Genomic DNA, 20,287 nt, shown 5'->3' on the forward strand with positions numbered 1-20,287 from the left:
AAGCTGATGCCCTCTCTCACCTCCCTCCAGCAGTACTTAATCTAGCCATAATTAGCCAACCAAAGAAGATAGGAAAGAGATGCCAAGGCCGAGAGCACTTCAGAACTGAGCACTCCATCCAACAAGGGGAGTAATCAAGTTTTTTCTCCACCCCTTCTCCTCAGTGACTCTTAGAGTGTACTTGGGACACAGGGTTCAGACGGCTTGGAAAGTTCTGGGGCACTGATAAGATCATACAAGTTCTGGGAAAATTTTGACCTCAGGAAGTTGCCGTTGTCCAGGCTTGCTATAGAGTAATACGCGGCAGTTAAGGTATGGGGGGAATAAACTGGACGAAAGGTTTTAAGAGAGGGAACCTGAGTAGTTCCATTAGAACAGGTTACCTTGCCCAACTATAGTCTTTAACAGCTTAAGAAAAAAAAAAAAAAAGAAACAAAACCATGAGATCATAGCGTCTAGAACTGGGAAAACAGAACAATGACTTACGAGAATGGGCTTTTCATAAAAATCATGTATTTCTGAATTTCTGTGAAGTAAATTGAACATAAATCTGAAATTATTTGGTCTGAGTTCATTGCTTCCTTCCATCATGCACTTATTCCGTGTATACCCTGGGCCAGTTCCACTGATGCGAGGGGCTGGGAATGCCGTGTAAGGAAAGACGGCACTGGCCCAGCTGTCAAGGAGGGACAGTCTGACACACAAAAGCACTCTACAGACATGAAGTGAGGGCAGCTCAGTGGGGGGGGGGGGCAGAGATTGGGGGTCCTGACTAGGCTACAGAGCCTGGGAATATCAGCTCCCCATAGGAGTTCATACTGGATAGTTGAGCTAAGATCTCAAGGTTGAGGCTGGTTTGATTTAGGAAAGGAAGGTAGGGGAATGGGAGATGTCCTGGGGAGAGGAAACAGCATGTGCAAAGTCCTCATGGGGAGAGGAAAGAATATGCACTGGAGGAAGGGAAGGAAGGCCACACTGACCAGAACTCAGGGGACGGTCCTGGGACACGAGGCTGCAGGGGTAGGCTGGGCTGATACCAGGCAGTCAAGGATTTCAAGATGGGGGAATACAACTACTTTGCATTTGCTGGCAGTGTGCAGGGTAGGGTAGCCTGGGGCCATGTGAACTGGGGTGGGTGGGGGCAGGCTTCTGGTAAGCTTCTGGTAAGCCCCTGGGAGGGGCTGTGGTTTGGGTGGCGGTTGGAGCAGTGGATGGATATCGGAAATCTGGAGGGGGTGAATGGAGAGAACTGGACACACTGAAGATGAGGGACGAAGAAGAGGGAGAGATCCAGGGCGATGCTTAAGTTTACAACATACAGAATGTGCTAGAATGAGGACATTACCCTCCTTTTTGTTTAAAGGAATCCTTCTAAGGTTTTCTACAAAAAAGTATCTTTGGTGTAGTTTTCCACAAGGATTGGCGGATTTGCTTATGGAAAATCTTTAAGGAGTGAAGTGGGCAGTGGGGGAGGGATGTGAATAGCAAAGTGAGAGGTCCCAGAAGTCCAGAACTTGAAGTGTGAATATTGCCTGCAACTGACAGCTCGAGGAATGACAGGAGGAAGGTCATGAAGAGGCTCCTGATCAATTTTTTACAAGTGATTTGAAGGAAAGATGAGAAGCAGAGACAAACAGGAAGCATACTGTGAGGGGTGTGTCAAGCATGGCTGTATTCGAATAAGAAAATTGGAAGGAACGATCAGGTTTTACTCTTTAGGGAACATCCTTACGCAACGATAATTACGCTAAAATAAAGCTTTGGGGGCACCAGAGTGGCGCAGTCTGTTAGGCCTCTGCCTTCAGCTCAGGTCATGATCTCAGGGTCCTGGGATCGAGCCCTGAGTGGGGCTCCTTGCTCAGTGGGGAGCCTGCTTCCCCCCACTCCCTCCACCTGCCACTTCCCCTGCTTGTGCTCGCTCTCTCTGACAAATAAGTAAATAAAATCTTTTTTTAAAATTTTTAAAATTTTTTATTTGACAGGCAGAGATCACAAGTAGGCAGAGAGGCAGGCAGAGGGCGGGGGCTGGGGGGAAGCAGGCTCCTTGCTGAGCAAAGAGCCTGATGCAGAGCTTGATCCCAGGACCCTGGGGTCATGACCTGAGCCGAAGGCAGAGACTTTAACCCACTCAGCCACCCAGGCGCCCCAAGTAAATAAAATCTTTACAAAAAAATAAAATGAAAGTAAAGCTTGAGATGTGGGAAATGACATTTGTGTAAGATGGCAAAACCAGATTTGTTTTGTTTTCTAAGGTGATTGATATGCCCGAACACAACCCTGGCAATTTGGGAGGAACAATGAGGCTGGGAATCCGAAGAACTGTTTTCAAAACTGAAAATTCAATATTAAGTAAGTTTCCCTGATCACTGGTTTTACGACAGAGGGGGTTCTTGGTGTGGCCGCACAGTCCGAGCCTAATCCCACCCCCTTCCTCCTCTCGGGTTCCCCTTCCAGTAGCCCCTGGTGCTGCCTACGACTCTTCCTCCTACCTGCCCCCCTCCCCAACCCCATGCCCTTGCTGGTCCTCCTGCTTCCGATCCCTCCCCCTGGCAGGGTTGGTAGACAGCTAGGAATGCCCCCCTTTCATCTGACCTCCACAACACCCTGCCCAGGGAGCTGCTCTGTGATTGACCGATGCTCCTGGAGATGCTCCCGGAGATGACCTTGCCCGGGGAGCCCCGATTCACTCTGTTCTTTCCAATCCACTCCACCGAAAACCAGCTTCCAGTTCAATTGTTTCATGTCAGACTGGTTTTAGCCACTAATTTACGAACTTCGTGAGGAGGAGAGCAGTTACTTGAGAAGTAGATTTCTCTGTTCCCCCAGTAGCTTCGGCGTGGGGAGAGGAAAGTATGATGGGGCTTTCCATCTGATATTTGCCCATCTTCTACTCTCGATAAGGTTATTCGAATTTTTGTGGAACTTTTTCTTGTAGATGAACATATTCTATGAGAATAACTTAAAGTGAGAAAACCCCCAAAGGCCTGAGTTCAATTTAGTAAATACAGCTTGAGTGCCTACTCTTAGCCAAAGGCGCTATGCTTAGAGCTGCAGGTCCACTCCTGCCTGGGACAGCTGTCAGCCCTCCCTGCCTCAAAGCAGGTGCAAAGAGGGTGATGAGAGGGAACATGCGAGGTGCCGAGAAGGCTGGAAGGAGACAAAGGGAACCCAGGTTTCTTGGGTGTCCAGCATCACTCTCATGAAGTTATGAGCGTATCTTAGAAAAATGCCTTCTTCAAGAAGGATAAGACCAGGAATGTGAGTTTCTCCTTTATGGATAAGAAACTGCTTCCATGGACTATAAAGCTTCTGTATAAGAATGAAATTTAAAAAGGAAAAGTTTCAAGGTACACACATTTCCCTACTTTCTCTGGATAAGAAACCACTGTTCTCTAAGTGGCTTTTTTTCTTTGAGAATGTGCGAATTTTTTCTCTTCTTAGATATTAGCAGTGATTCCTCCTCAGCTTTCCGATGTTTTCAAACCCTTCGAAACTTGGTTCAAATAATTGCCTAAGAGACAAAAAATGGTTAGTGAAAAATGTAATGTTTTAAAATTGTATCTTCTGTAAAGGATTCAGTGCTCATCGTACTCAGCTTTTAAAAAAGACCATTGTGTTCAAAATATTGAAAATTTTGATGTGTCTCGATAGAAATAAGACCGAGTTAGGGTTTGTTTTTCTGTATTGTAGACATAAAAGTAATGTCAATGATTTTTATGATTCTTAAACACACGAAGAGCTTGTTGCTTAATTAATATCTTTGGTCTGCTTTTTTTTTTTTAAGATTTTATTTATTTATTTGACAGAGACAGCGAGAGAGGGAACATAAGCAGGGGGAGTGGGAGAGGGAGAGGCAGTGGGGAGCTGGAGAGGGAGTGCCTAAAGACTGAAGATATTGGTAGACACAATGGCTGGATTACTACAGTCATTCTAATTTTTATATTCATCAAGTTCCTCTTTTTTTCTTAGTCACCTATTAGTTCCTTAAGGTTCAGGAAAACTGGGAATTTGTTTTTTCTTTTTTTTAAGCACTTCACTGAGGCATCATTGACATACAGACAGCTATACATAATTCATGTATGCAATGAGATGAGATGAATTTGAGTTTTCTAAAGTGGAGATTACAGGTATAAATCGATTTGGACCAAAGTACTAATCATCATTTGCTCAGTTTGTAAGAAACATGTCACCAGAGGCTCACTTCCGTCCTCCTTCTGCATGCGTGGGCTGTCCTTGCCTACAAAGCCTTTTTGTTATTAAAGAACTAAGGACAGTGTGTGGGGAATTGTCAAAGCTGGTTCACAGGTCTTCACAAATAAGATATTTTTTCTGTAACACTTCACCATAGTGTTAATTACACCTTCATGATGTCTTCGAAACTTTATCCTGCTTGATTTTTATGTAGCCTTTTGTTGTAGAATAATGTTTTATGAACCTAGTCTTTGTGTCTATTACTTGGGCATATAATATTTCATTGAATTAAGGAACCATAATCCACTGACTCATTTCTTATTGCTAAACATTGTTGTTTCCAACTTTTGTTAGAAAAATGCTGATGCAAACATCTTGACATGGTGTTTATGCTCTTTTAATTGTTTCCTTAGGATAGATTTCCAGAAGTTGGACTATTAGGTCAAAGGGTATGAACACTTTTATGACTGATAATTCTGCTGGATTGTTTGAAGGAAGAGTTGAACCAGTTCATAGTGATGTTAACTGTTCTTGCTTTCTCTAGTCTTTTTGCAAGTGTTTTTTTTTTTTTTTTAAGATTTTATTTATTTATTTGACAGACAGAGATCACAAGTAGGCAGAGAGGCAGACAGAGAGAGGAGGAAGCAGGCTCCCTGCTGAGCAGAGAGCCTAATGTGGGGCTCGATCCCAGCACTCTGGGATCATGACCTGAGCCGAAGGCAGAGGCTTTAACCAACTGAGCCACCCAGGCGCCCCTCCAAGTTCTTTTATTATTCTTCTTTTTGCTCTCCTAGCAAGAACAAAAAGGGCCCTTTATTAGTGTACTCTATTTTGCATTTCTTTTCATTACTACAAAGTGGAAAGTCCCTCCCACCCCAAAATGTTGATTTACTTGTGTGTATACTGCCCATGTTCCTAGTAACACTTAATTGTAGGAAGGGACAGATCTACCAGCCCAAAGTCTATAACCTAAATGGCCTCGGCCAGGGGTTGATAAACTTTTTCTGTAAAAGCCCAGATAGTACATATTTTCAGCTTTGGGGGCCACATGGTCTTTGATGCAACAGCTCAACTCTGTCATTGTAGTGTAAAAGCAGCCGCAGGCAAATACATAAACGAACGAGCGTAGCTATGTTCCAATTTATGTCCCTTTATTTATGGGCACTGAAATGTGAATTTCATGTAATTTTCATGCATCATGAGATATTATTCTTCTTTTGATTTTTTTTTTCAACCATTTGAAAATGTAAAAATCATTCTAAGTTCGAGGGCTGACCAAAAAAGTCAGGGGAATCCTATTTTGCCTCAGAATTGCCAAACCCGGATCTACACAAAAGCAGGCAGTGAAGCTATTACCCTCCTGGGGAACATTCAAGGACATCTCCCAGCTTGTCTACTTGCCTGCCTGCAAACCCTATTTAGTGACAGAATAAGGTCAAGAGGGCTTCCGGAAGCCATTTGACCCAATCAGTATTTTTCAGCAAGGAAATGGAGGGCAGAGAGGGGAAGTGGCTCACCGTCAGTGGGTGGTCAGAACATGCCCAGACCACTCTTCTTGCATGGTTTCTAGTCTTCTACGCCAACAGATGGCCCTAGCTCCACAACCCACCATTATAATCACTCTCCAAAATGCAATTCTTAAAACACACATTTTACTATTGTTTACTATTTTACTATTGTTTTACTATTTTACTATTGTTTTTCAGATATGTATATTTCATTGCATGTAAATTATACCTCAATTTTCCAAAACAGCATTTTATCTGGATACATAGATGGCAGGACTTGTCTCATAGGGAGACCATAACTTGGTTGATGAACTCATTACATGACTTCTGAAAAGCAGAAGGAGAAACGGTGTAGAACAGGTTAAGTATTAAACCAGATGCTTTGAAGAGGGAGAAATCTGGAAAGAGGTATGGCTCAAGATGGAGTGGGTCAGGCTCAGGTGAGAAAGGAGCCAGGGAAGAAAGTACCAGGGAACTTCCTTCCGAGAGGATTTCGGGGCTCCAAAAATAAACTTTATCGGTTTGCCTGTGGCTCTCAACTGAGTGTGAGGGTTGAGAACATAGTAAAATACAAAGCAATTCACACAAGGTTCAGAGCTCACTAAGGGGATGGCTGACAACTTGTTTGATGGTTATTGTTTCCAAAATATTGCAGTCCCCAGGCTTAATTTTTTTGGTCAGGTCCCAGACATGTTGCTGAGAGATCCAGGAAAGGAAGCAGGTCTTTGTGCTGAGTGTGGTTTTCAAACTTAACTGCCACCTACCAGAAAGAATATGTAGGTAGCATGTTTTTTTTTTTTTGTTTTTTTTTTTTTTTTTATTTGACAGACAGAGATCACAAGTAGGCAGAGAGGCAGGCAGAGAGAGAGAGAGAGGAAGTAGCAGGCTCCCCGCTGAGCAGACAGCCGGATGCGGGGCTAGATCCCAGGACCCTGGATCATGACCTGAGCCGAAGGCAGAGGGTTTAACCCACTGAGTCACCCAGGCTCCCTAACCATTTTTTTAAAAGAATTTATTTATTTGTCAGAGAGAGAGAGAGCGCACAAGCGGAGGAAGGGGCAGAGGGAGAGGGAGAAGCAGGCTCCCCCCTGAGTAAGGAGCCCGAGGTAGGACTCCATCCCAGGACCCTGGAATCATGACCTGGGCTGAAGGCAGACACTTAACCCACTGAGCCACCCTAGTGCCCCCCATCTTAACCATTTTAAAGTATACAGTTCAAACACACACACACAAACAGTGTGCATGTGCACACGAGCAGGGAGAGGAACAGAGGGAGAGGGGGAAGCAGTCTCCCCACTGAGCAGGGAGCCCGATGCTGTGGGACTCCATCCCAGGACCCCTGGATCACGACCTGACCAGATCCCAAGGCAGATGCTTAACTGACTGAGCCACCCAGGCACTCGCCGCCCCCTCCAACTTGCTTCTTTTTTTTTTTTTTTTAAAGATTTTATTTATTTATTTGACAGAGAGAGATCACAAGCAGGCAGAGAGGCAGGCAGAGAGAGAGGAGGAAGCAGGCTCCCTGCCGAGCAGAGAGCCCGATGCGGGGCTCGATCCCAGGACCCTGAGATCATGACCTGAGCCAAAGGCAGCGGCTTAACCCACTGAGCCACCCAGGCGCCCCTCCAACTTGCTTCTTAAGGCAACATGAAGCTTATGTGCAGTTAATCTCTGTTGCATTTGATTTTGTCTCCAGAAGACTAGGATAGAAAAGAAGACTGTGTCGTTTTGTTGAAGATTTCCCCCTGTGCCTAAGATCATCGCATGGCACGAGTGCTTGATCAATCCATCCGGAGAACTGCTCCTCACAACGTGGTGTATCTAGCCCTCAGTCTTTTCACTCCACACCTAGATACACTCTGCAGTCAGCAGCAGCTAGTGGCAGCTTGCCTTGTCACTGATTGTCATTGATTGTCCTCCTACAGCACTTTCAGCCACAGTGGGGATCAGCAGTGCCTAATCCGGAATACACAGGGAGTCGCTCGTGGCGCTTTGTAAAAACCCACATGCCCAGGCCCTCTCCTGAAAATAACCAAATCAGAATCCCTGGGGCCAGGGCCCCGGAATGAGCATTCTTGGTTTTATTTTGTTTTTAAGGTGTTTTCAAATAGAATTGGACTGGTAACATTCTGAGCTATTCTCAACATATCGTTATAAAGGAAATTTCAATTTTCTCTTTCATGGATATGGCAGTGGATTAGTTTTGTAAATTTGTTCTTGACAGATTTGTAAGTGATCAGGTAAGAATTTGAGTCCATGAAACAGTATTTCCAAAGTTCTGAAAACATGTTTCATTATATACCATATATATATATATACACATAGAAATGACCCATTAAAGAAATTATTTATTTATTTAGATTTTATTTATTTCTTTGACAGAGAGAGAGAAAACACAAGCAGGGGGAGTGGCAGCAGAGGGAGAGGGAGAAGCAGAACCCCCACTGAGCAGGGAGCCCAACTCGGGGCTCCATCCCAGGACCCTGGGATCATGCCGTGAGCCGAAGGCAGATGCTTAACTGACTGAGCCACCCAGGCGCCCCTAAACAAATATTTATTAAGTACCTGCTTATGTGCTAGACACCAATTGAAGGGACAGGTCCTTATCTTGTCCATTATCTTGTAGAGCTTATGTTCTATCTTCTTTCTACTTGGATTTCATAATCTAGAGTCTAATTAACAGTCACATGGTTTACTTACTGTTCCAAGTGTTTTGTTTTTTTTTAAGATTTTATTTATTTACTTGACAGAGAGCACAAGTAGGCTGAGAGGCAGGCGGGGGGCGGGGGGGAGGGGAAGCAGGCTCCCCGCTGAGCAGAGAGCCTGATGCGGGGCTCGATCCCAGAACCCTGGGATCATGACCTGAGCCGAAGGCAGAGGCTTAACCCACTGAGCCACCCAGGCGCCCCCCAAGTGTTTTATTTAATCCTCACAACAACCCTATAGAATAGGACTATCAATCATGCCCATTTTACAGATGAAAAGGCTGAGGCAGAGGGCTGTAATAATTTGCCCCAGACACACATCCATTCAATGCTGTAGTGCAATTTAGAGCCAGATGGCCTGGTTCCAGCGTCACTACACCAGCCCTGTTGTCCTGTCTCCCTTGAGGTATCTTAGCAAACACCAAATTTGCCTTAAGCTGGCAATAGTATGCACACAGCATCCAGTTTCAAAAGGTCATGTAATATCCTGCTAGTCCTGATGACTTGAAGTTAGAATTCCTTATATCTTAATTTGGAGATGTTTGCCATTTTCTTCACCATCTGTTAACATTGGCAGGCTCTATTATTGGATGTCTAAGTCATCCGTTGTAATGCAGTAGGCAGAGAAGAAATTTTGGACCATAGGAAGAAAAGATCAGTCACAAAGTCAGAGGTCATAAGGGAATCAGGAACCTCTCCAAGTTGGGTCCAGAGCTTTCAAATGGTTTTTCTCGTAACTTCGCAATGGTATATATGCTTCTGTTTTGTCCAATTGGACATTATTTCACTGTTTCCATTTTTCCTTTCATTTTTATGAACCAATAGTTTGAGTACAAAGGCTCTGCCTTGAATGACTGCCCTCTCAGTGGCACGTTGGAGCTCTCTCAGAGTAGCTCCCTATCCCCACTATTGCCAATTTTTCTAAAACACCTGTGGCAAATACTCACTATGATTAACATTGTCCCCAGGGAACTGTGTCTACATGGACAAAATAGAGGTTCGGTCGTGATAAATGATCGTATCAAGTCATTGCAGAATGCAGCCGATGTGCACTTTCTTTATCCAAGTCAAAAGCGCAGAGGAGACACAAACATCCTGCTCCACAGCCTTATGGCGTGTCTTGGAGGGTCTGACAGTTCCCTGCCTGTGGAACTGAGCACTGCTCTGGATTCTGCTGGAGTAGGACAATGTGTCCCGGCGCTGCTGGGAGGGCTTTTCATTTAATCCGCCAGTTTTTGATTTCTGGGGCTCAGTTTGCTTCGTTGTTCACTGTTAAATAACGAAATGGCGTGCATCTTCGTGGTGAACTTGCTGTCTTCGTTTCTGTTTTCTGGGGTGAATTCTTAGAGGCCGAATTTTTAGAGCCAGAGGACAGGCCCATGTTTAAGGGGGGGTGTAAACTAATTTGGCCAGTACGCAGAAGCAGCTGGTGTGGTGGAAAAAGCACGGACAAGGTGTTGGGGGGGGGGTCTGGGCTCAAGATTGTGCTGCCAGCGGGGTTGGGGCTTTGGGCAAGTCCTTCGGTTTCATTTCCATTCTTTTGGTTTCATTTTCTTCTTTTGGAAAAGGAGCCCTGTTATGAGTCTGCCCAGAAGTGATGGTGCTCAGACGTTCCTCCGCCTCTCTGTCCTTAACTGCAGGCAGGTGTGGCAAAGGAGGGCCTGTCTGTTGGAATCCATGGTGACTTGTGTAACAGAGGGCTTCCGTTTCCCTTTATGCCGTGCTGATGGCGTACTTGGGAATTGCTTCAGAGTTTCAAAGAAGCTCTTCCTGTTCTGTGCTGTAGGAGAAGAAACTCTAGATGACTATCTGGACCAGTCCAGGTAATTTGTAGGTCAAAGAGACGTCCTTCACATATACGCTCTGGATGTCGTTCCAAAGCTGATTACTTGGATGTTAATTTCACTCTTGTATCTTCACAGGGAAACTTTATGGTGATGTTCCTTTTATAGAAGAAAGACACAGACATCGGTATGAGGTATGGCCTACATGCTGAATTACTGTGGAATGTAGATGGTTAGCTTGAGGAACTGCGGTGATTACTGGTGGACATCTGGAAAAGGTGTCCTGCTCGGTGATATCCATCGGGTGCAGGGGAGTCATGCCAGATTTAGCAGAGGGGCTCGATTCCAGAACCCCGGGATCATGACCTGAGCCAAAGGCAGATGCTTAAAAAGACTGAGCCACCCAGGCACCCCTATTATCTGTCTTTTGATTATAGCCAGCCTAGTGGGTATGAGGTGGTATCTCTTTGTGGTTTTGATTTGCATTTCCCTGATGATAAATGATGTTGAACACCTTTTCATTTCATATTTCCAATATAAGGAAATTTGTTATATCAGGTGATAGGTAGTTCAGAGGCTGGGTAGGCTGCAGGCACGGTATGGTCAGGGCTTCTACTATTTCTGGGATTCTCTTGGCCTTACCTTTTTCCGTGTGTTTGCCTTGCCCTTGGGCTGATCTCCCTCCTAGTTGCAAGATGGTTACCAGCAGCAGCAGAGGCAACATGCATCTTTAGACATGGAAGTTTTTCTTCAGTTTCGTTGCATCAGTACACATTACCTGCCCACCTATGAACTAGTAACCATCGCAAGGGCAAAGCTAAACCAGGGTTAGCCTGGTTTCTTGCAGGGTTAAACCTGGGTTCTTGCATCATTCATCAGCTAACAGGGATAGGTTTATGATGTTTGACTCAGACTAATCAGGGCCAACTTCTAGAATGGGGAAGATGGAGTCCCACGGGTCATGCAAGGGTGGCATAAATGCTGGAAAAAGTCCAGGGTTCTGTTTGGAGGGAGGACCAATGAGAATTGATGTTGGGTAGGCTACCAATATTGTCACTACACTTAGGGAACAATTTGCCGAGTATAGGCCATTTTTGGTCTTCTTTCCATTGGGAACTGGCCCAGCTGGTGGGACCAGAAACTATTGAGCTGCATTGCCTAGGTGGTAGGCAGAAGGTATAAGAACTAGTGTGCACACAATGGTGTGGCCATCCATTGCTACATACTTACTTTGTATCTGATATGCTCTGGAGATGGAAGGAAGAAAGACACACACAGTTCCTTTCCTGTTATGGAGCTTATATTCTAATGGACAGGACAAAAAACAAGATAACAGATAAAATAAGTACAGATGAAATCATATATCAGACAAAGTACTTCTATCTAGAATATATAAAGAATTCTTACAACTGAATATTAAATAATGTGAAAGATTCTGAAGAGACAGCTCTCTGGCCATTTGTGTATCAAAAAAGATACACAAATGGCCAATAAGCAAATGAAAAGGTGTTCAACATCATTTATCATCAGGGAAATGCAAATCAAAACCACAAAGAGAGGGGCGCCTGGGTGGCTCAGTGGGTTAAAGCCTCTGCCTTCGGCTCAGGTCATGATCGCAGGGTCCTGGGATCAAGCCCCACATCGGGCTCTCTGCTCAGCAGGGAGCCTCCCCCCCCCCAACCCTCTGCCTGCCTCTCTGCCTACTTGTGATCTCTCTGTCAAACAAATAAATAAAATCTTTAAAAAAAAAAAAACCCACAAAGAGATACCACCTCATACCCACTAGGCTGGCTATAATCAAAAGACAGATAATAGGGGTGCCTGGGTGGCTCAGTCTTTTTAAAGCATCTGCCTTTGGCTCAGGTCATGATCCCGGAGTTCTGGAATCGAGCCCTGCATGGTGCTCCCTACTCCATGGGGAGTCTGCTTCTCACTCTCCTTCTGCCTGCTGCTCCCCCTGCTTGTGCTCTTTCTCTCCGTTAAATAAATAAAATCTTAAAAAAAAAAAAAAAGATAATAACAGGTGTTGGTGAGGATACATTGTTGGTAGGAATGTAAAATGGTGCAGCCACTTTGGAAAACCATCTGGTAGCTCCTCAAAAAGTTAAACTCAGGGATGCCTGGGTGGCTCAGTTGGTTAAGCAGCTGCCTTCGGCTCAGGTCATGATCCCAGCGTCCTGGGATCGAGTCCCACATCGGGCTCCTTGCTTGGCGGGGAGCCTGCTTCTCCCTCTGCCTCTGCCTGCCATTCTGTCTGCCTGTGCTCGCTCTCTCTCCTCTCTCTCTGACAAATAAATAAAATCTTTAAAAAAAAAAAAAAGTTAAACTCAGAGTTATCATATGACCCAGTAATTCCATCCTTAGATATATAACCCAAGACAAATGAAAATGTGCATGCACACAACAACTTGTATACAAATGGTCAAAGCAGCATTATCCATAATAGTTAAACAAAAAGTGGAAACACCCCAAATGTCCATCACGTGATGAATGGGTCAATGAAATGTGATCTATCCATAGAATTATTTGATAATAAAAGGAAGTGAAATATTGATACGTGCTACAGGAGACACGAATCTAAAACACATGATGCTTAGTGAAAGAAGCCAGTTACAAAAGACTCCATACTATAGGGTTCCATTAACTGAAATGCCCAGAACAGACAAATCGAAAAAGACGGAATATAGATTAGTGGTTGCCTAGGACTGGTGGGGAGGTGATGAGGGGATTAAAAGATGATGGTTAGAGGGGATAGGGCCTATTCTTGGAGTCATCATGGCAATGGCTGAAATCCTCTGTAAATATGCTAAAAACCATTGCATTGTACACTTTTAGTGGGTGAATTGTATGGCATCTGAATTATATCTAAGTTAAAGCTGTTTTAAAAAAAAGGAAAAATGACAAATTATGAGAACTAGCCTAATGTTAAAAAAGAAAAAAAAAACATGGGGTTAAGATTGAGGAAGACAGGTTGATTTAGATGATTAGTGCTTTCTTTGAAGAAGAGGCTGAAAAGTTTGGGAAAGGACCAGGAATGCGATGAATGAGGAAAAGGGTTGAGTACCAGCCCATCGAGTTGTCATCTATAACCAATATTCTAGCAGAAAAATTGCTTCAAGCTTCTCTTTAAAGGTTTTATGTAAATATATGTGAAGAAAGCTTTGGGGCTAGTCACAAGGGAAATGAGATAGTTTCAATCCTCAAGCAGATTTGTGATTTGGGGAGAAATAGTTAATTACACATAACTCAAGGGAAGAAACAAATATGGTGGTGGCTATAAATAGCTAATCTCAAGGTTCCAAGTCAGAATATCTGTGTCACAGTCCTGCTTTTTGAATCTCATCTTAGAGCAACAGAAGGTGGGCATCTCAGGTTTAGGGACTGTGATTAGACTGTTTCTCAGGTTCATCATGAGTTTAAAAATAGGCTTTGGGGGAAAAAAATTAAGCTTTGGGGGTGGGATATAGAATTTAACTACTAGTTAAGAACATCACTGACATGGAAAACCCACCCAATTGATGGAGGACATTTCTATGAGATGATATGTCTGTCTAGCTCTGCTGCCCCAAAGCACGTAATTTCTTGTTTTTCCAGGTGAACCCGAGCCTGATCAGTCAGTTGGAGCAGAATGACTTAAGTTTTGTAGGTCAGGATGTTGATGGAGAGAGGATGGAAATCATTGAACTGGCAAGTAAGTAGGCTCTTTTGTTTTTGAAAATTTTCATGGTAACCTAATGTCTTTTTGTTCTTACAGATGGAGATATAATTTGCCATTCTATGTGAAGCCATAAGTTGACACTCATTTTGTTTGCTCTCCTTCTTTTCCTCTCTCCTTTGAAATAAATACGTAACTAAATAGAAATAATATGATTAAATATAACGTACTGGAGAAAAACAGACCACTTATAATCCTCCTCATTTGGGGGCCCACTAGTCTGAATCTACCAGAAAATGATACATTTTTCTGAGTCTACCAGTTCTGCTACTGTTATGCTTCCTCACCATCCCTGCCCCCTTTCTGGGCCTTCTCCTGTTGCTAGCCTCTAGGTTACTTGCTCTGGGGAAGGAAGACAGCCCACTGTTGAGTAACACTCTGTTTTCTCCCTCTTTTTTTTTTTTTTTTTTTAAAGATTTATTTATTTATTTATTTGACAGAGAACAGAGAGAGAGAGCACAAGTAGGCAGAGAGGCAGGCAGAGAGAAGGGGGAAGCAGGCTCCCCGCTGAGCAGAGAGCCCAATGCTGGGCTCGATCCCAGGACCCTGAGACCATGACCTGAGCCGAAGGCAGCCCAGGCTCCCCTGCTTTCTCCCTCTTTGGAGGAAAAATGGCCCAGTGCCCTCCTCACTACTCATGACCAGTTTTGACATCTGTTGTGTGGGGGACCTGGCCTCTCATTCTACCTGGAGTCTGCCTTTCCACACCACTTGTGCTCCATGGTCAAGTGTGGGCCAGTTGTTTAACTTTTGAACATAATCCCTGCACCCACAGAAGTTCTTAGTGAGACCAAACACAGCACAAAGGGGTAGGGACTTCCATTGAGGAAGTTTGCTAAAGAAGTTGTTTGTGTGTGGGCTGGGACACACTCAAGAGCCCAGGCACAAACCATGCAACGTTTTTGATGAGACAGAGGACACTATTCTCACTCAGAGCTGCAAATACATAGTAAGCCCACGCTTACCGCTCATCCCAGCTCTTTCTATACCATTACTTACAACCTGGCCCTTTCTAGAAGTGTCTAGAAGTCTAGAAGTGTTTGCTAACCCCTGTTGTAAACCCACACACATATACTTCCTTTAATTGACTTGAACTTAACATGTTCAGGTGCCTGCTTGACCTGTTTGTCTATCTGGATGTTCTCCTAGCAGTTCCAGCACAACTTATCTAAAACTAAGTTCACATGTTTCCCAAAATATTTCTGCTAAGTCATCCTCAGTCTCCTTGTTCAGGGCTTCTCACCCTCGCCACCACTGGCATTGGGAGGGGGGTCATTCCCATCACATCCCATTGTGGTGGGGGCAGTCCTGTGTGCTGTGCGATATTTGGTAGCATCCCCGGCCTCTACCTACTGGACACCAGTAGCATCGTCCCCACCTCCCAGTGTCGTAACACCCCAAACCATCGCCAGACATTGCCAAATGTCCCTGAGGGGCACATACGTCTCTGGGTGAGAACCACTGTCCTAGACCATCAGGTTTAAAATTGGCCTTATTTTGTTCTTCTTCCCCTCTATACCGCCAACTTGTAGTCAGTTGTCAAGTCCTGTAGATTCTGTCTCTAGAAGGATTGAGCTGGGATTGCATTCCCTTCCCTCTCACTCTCATCCCCAGCGCATGGTGACTCCAACCCAGAATCCTCCTAAAGCTCCTTCCTGCCTCCAGGCTCTCCCCTCTGCAGCCCCTCCTAATGAGGACAGGGCTCTGTCATATGTCACAAATCTACAGTGCACGTGACACAAATTTGGCGGATAAACCACTTTCATTTATCAAATGCTTAGTTTGTACAGAATACTATAAAAATGGTAACGTGATTTCCTAGAACCTGCCTTTTCAACCTATCTTTTTTAGGCTCCAGATATTCTGGACTTACTCTTCTAAATTTCCTACTTCTTTTACCATCTTAGCCCATGTCACCACCATTCTCTACTTCAAATTCCTTTTCTTTGTCCCTTTCCTTTTCTGTCCCAAGTCTGTTCAGGTACTTCAGGAGTCCTGAACAGCGGGCGGAATTGAAGTTGGCGAAGGCATCTCTGAATGCAGTGACATGTTACCTGGACCCTCAAAGAAGGAAAGCAGTGGACACTGTGTGCACAGTCACTAGATGCTTCTCCCTAGACCCCTTGCTAGGGACTCGGCATGCCTTATGCAACTTACAAGACAGCTGATATCATTCCCACTTTACTGAGATGTCCAGTTCATCACAAGGGGCGCTGGAGCCAAACCAGGTCCTGCCACGCCCTCAGTGGATATTACTGTTCCACTTGTTTGCCCTGGACATGTCACCTAAGATGATAAGTCCATGCCTGAAGTTTTGAATTAAAAGATGAGGATGTATTTCCTGTAGCCTTTCTGATGGAAATGCCCATCATTTTAGGATTTTTATAGTGTGGATCACTGGTCAGGGTTGGAGTCTCTTAAATCTGGGATATGAGAGAGCAGAGAATTTCTTAAGCAGATGACTGTTTACTTCATTCAAGTACTTACTTTCCTTTAAATCTCCTGGCTGTCATCATCATGAGCAAATACGTAGATGCCTCTCCATCACCTGGATTTACATTCCCGTTGACACTTTGAAATTTCATGCATGTTGGGAAGGAAATGAGAGACGCTGTACAATCCTGACACTTTTAAAAAAGCTGATTGCCAGGAAATTCGTTTTATTAAGGAAAATTTCCCAGAAGATTCTGATCTTAGCTACCCCTTAGAGGCACTTGGCATGAATCTCTACATTCCTCAAGGAGTTCTAAAAGGAATAACAAAGTTTGAGATTAGTATAATGTCAGAATGTGATTCAAAGCAATTAAGAGCACTATTTAAAAGATACTTTATCTGACTGATAGAACACCATCAAAATAACAACTATTTTGTTTCTTTCCTCATATTGGCATAAGGAATTCTCTTGGAGAAAAGTGATTCAGAACAGTGGTCCATTCATTCAAATGTTTTGTCCCTGGCCATGACCATGATTCTTTAGTAGCTTCTGTCTGCAGTAGTACTGTGTCCTTCAAAGCCATCCCCAGATCTTTAATTTAAAGCTACATTGCTTCATTTCTTTTCTAAGAGTGGATGATTTCTTTTCTTCTTCTCTTGAGGGGGCACATTCCTGGGAGAAGGTAGCATTCTCCTCACCAAGCTTTCATCCCTGAGTGTCCCTCTCAGTCAAGGAAGCTTCTTCCTAGATGTGAGGTATGGGATTTCTACACTGGATTTTTCTGGACTCAGACCTGTCCAGTGAAACTTGCTGCAATGATGGACTATTCTGCCCTGTTTAGTATGGCAGCAACTAGCCATGTGTAGCTGTTGAACATTTGATATGTGCTCAATGAATTTGAATAACTTTAAATAGCCACGTGTGGCTAAGAGCTACCATTTTGTATAGCAGAGCTTTCAATGATAACCTTACGAGAGTGGGCATTTCCATTCAGTCATCATTTTCTTACTGTTGTAGTAGGAGCTTTGGGTCTCCAGTGGTAAGTGATGGGGATTTGTGATTTTGAATTCCACCCTAGGTTTTTAGATCATTTGATAAAGCATTTCATTGAAAGCTTTAAACTTATATTTACTCCCCTCTATTAAACCTATATTCTGTCATCTTTGGATTGATATACATAGCAATTAAAAGGATTTTTTAAAGTATGGACTATAGCACCAACCATACTCTGCACAGTAGTAATTATGGGATTAGAGAGTTGCCTGATTTCTAATTAGAAGTTGCTTCCTAAAACTGAGGGTTGCTGGGGCTAGGGGGTAGGGACAGGGCTGCTGGGTTATGGGCATTGGGGAGGGTATGTGCTATGGTGAGTGCTGTGAAGTGTGTAAACCTGGCAATTCACAGACCTGTACCCCTAGGGCTAATAATACATTATGTGTTAATAAAAAATAGAAAAAATTTTTTTTAAAAATTACTTCCTAATCTGGGCGGTGGGAGTGGTGGGTAACCAACTTAGTTTTTGAGGGTTCTGACTGGGGGAAGGAATTTGCAACCCTATAAGATTTCTACCCAGATTTGGAAATGTTGCCCATTTAATGTTTTCTAATCCAAAAGGGGATTTGTTTGTTTAAAAGTAGCTGGGTAAAGCTACTTTTCTGTTCCTATTCCATCTTGGAGAGCTTGAATTGCTCCTGCAGGGGCTTTATACAACCCTCAATTTAAAAATTGCTCAAATTGCGCCCCATTAATGTAAACAACATATGTTCATGGAAAAGCTTCACACAGTAGGGAAAAGTGTAAGGAAGAAAATAAAAATATCTTGACCTCTTAACCACCTGGAGCCGTAACCACCATTACCGTGCAGAAAGGCCCACCCTTTATCACTCCGGGACTCTTCCTCACAGGCGATCAGTTGGCAGAGGCTGGAATAAGGGTGCAAGTTCAGTTTCATGGTGCTGGCTCTGATTAATATCCAACCTAAAGGTGTGACGAGAAGAGTGGTCATACTTGCTGCATTCCCAGGGCACTCTTCCCTTGGGAAGGGAAACGACCTCGTAGGAAATGGCTGGAAGCCAGCTGAGAGACGGAATTCCCTACAGGTAGCCTCTCGTGTGAGGGGCACCGTGGAAATGGAGCCAGCAAACGTCTATGAAGGGCTTTCGAAATACAGGCAGACTTTGGGCAAAGCAGAATTCATCTTGCCGTTCAAAAATGTTGCTTAATTTTGCTCCCTCTAATACCTTGCTCGGGTGAAATGCCAGATCTCTAAGCGAGATGTGCTTTGCTGGCTGAGATTCTGCCATGAAGAGGGTTCGGGAAGGTAACTGTCAGTGATGGTTAACAGGTTAATTGTCTCACCATTTGATGTGTTTTCTTATTCAAAGATAAGACTGTTAAAGCAGCTCTTGTGTTTGCTTCAGTCACACCATGATTATTCTCATTTCAGATCACCCCTATTTTGTTGGTGTCCAATTCCATCCTGAGTTTTCTTCTAGGCCGATGAAGCCTTCCCCTCCGTACCTGGGCCTATTACTTGCGGCAACCGGGAGCCTGCACGCCTTCTTGCAACAGGGATGCAAGCTGTCCTCTAGGTAACCAGCTTACTGCTCTCAGCACCAACTCCAGCTGCACTTACATCAACATTTTAGGGCTCTCATGACATTTCATAGCCGTACAGGACTTTTTAAAAAAATAAAGAGTAATTTCTTTCTTTCTTAACAATCCTGATCTTTTTTTTCTCCGAATGAAAATGATTTCTTCACATCCAAGGCAGGGACACGTCAGCTTTCTGAATCACGCTGATGCTGGGTGTTACTGTAGAAGTTTGTGTCATTTCGAGAAGTGCAAAGTGGGATTTGCTTTTGTTGAGTCTCTGATGAATGAATATACATAAATATTTTATATGTTTATTTGCTTTTTTAGGACTAGCCTCTTCAAACCCTCTGCTCTATTTTTCCTTTTGTTACTGTAGCCTTTTCCTTACTGATTGGTAAGCTCTTTGTATATTAAGGACATGAATCCCTTGTTAGGTTGCAAACAATTTTTCAAAGTGGGTTTGTTTGTCTTTTAAGTTGTTAGCAATACTTTTCATTTTCCCTGAAGAGTTTTAAAGAAGGGCTTCATATAATCTTTATATAGTCTTTATTTGTGGGTTTGTTTTTTTTCTAAGATTTTATTTTTCAGTAATCTCGAAACCCAATGTGGAGCTCAGACTCACAACCACTCACGACGACCGAGCCAGCCAGGTGGCTGGTGCCCCTGTTTATGTATTTTTAAAATTTATGTGGTCAGATCTTTAATTTTTACGGATTCTGCCTTTAGTATCATGCCTAACATCTTTCTTTCCCTATCAAAAATATTATATAAAAATAGCCCATCTGTTTTCTATTAGCATTCTTATGGTTTCAATTTCATAGTTGAAATCTGTAACCTACATGTACTTGCTAATTGGCGTGGTGTGTAAGGTAGGATCTGCACCTGCCACCCCACCCCCATGGTTAGCAAGTTGAATAGTTCGGATTTGTTGTAAGGATTTCTGTTTTGTTCCATTGAGGATTTCATCTCTTACTTCTAAACCCTTAGCACCCTTTTCATTATCATAGCATTACTGTAAATCAAGCCCTTATCTACCCTACACCCATTTTTATTGAACTTTTTAAAAAATATATTTTGCTATTCTTCCAGATGAATTATGTGACGATTTTTAAAATTAGGTTAAAAAAAAATCCCTAACATTTCTTGACACTTAAATATTGGTCTGGGGAGAATTCATATGTTTACTTCTTCTCCTGCAAAAGTATTGGATGCAATAACTTCAAAAGTGGCCGGAACTAGCCAGAATCATAGAGGCGTTAGGAAGGGTTATTACTCCAGTGACTGGATATATGTCATTTAGATCATTACCTTTGCTCTCCCTCATCCTAGCAAATGACCCTCATGATGCTGCAGTC

At 43.5% G+C, this 20,287-nt stretch overlaps 1 protein-coding gene across 4 annotated transcripts in view; it reads left to right on the forward strand.

Moving 5' to 3' along the window:
- CTPS2 (CTP synthase 2) overlaps window positions 1-20,287 on the forward strand; it is a 97,397-nt gene that overhangs the window by 65,874 nt on the left and 11,236 nt on the right. For all 4 annotated transcript variants that reach the window (XM_047716369.1, XM_047716367.1, XM_047716366.1 and 1 more), the window contains exons 14-17: window positions 2,253-2,349; window positions 10,327-10,382; window positions 13,783-13,879; window positions 18,784-18,928. In XM_047716369.1, the coding sequence (XP_047572325.1) occupies window positions 2,253-2,349; window positions 10,327-10,382; window positions 13,783-13,879; window positions 18,784-18,928 (395 nt within the window). The remainder of the gene's footprint in view (window positions 1-2,252; window positions 2,350-10,326; window positions 10,383-13,782; window positions 13,880-18,783; window positions 18,929-20,287) is intronic.

The sequence above is a fragment of the Lutra lutra genome, chromosome X (genome assembly GCF_902655055.1).
Source record: "Lutra lutra chromosome X, mLutLut1.2, whole genome shotgun sequence".
Classification (NCBI taxonomy): Eukaryota; Metazoa; Chordata; class Mammalia; order Carnivora; family Mustelidae; genus Lutra; species Lutra lutra.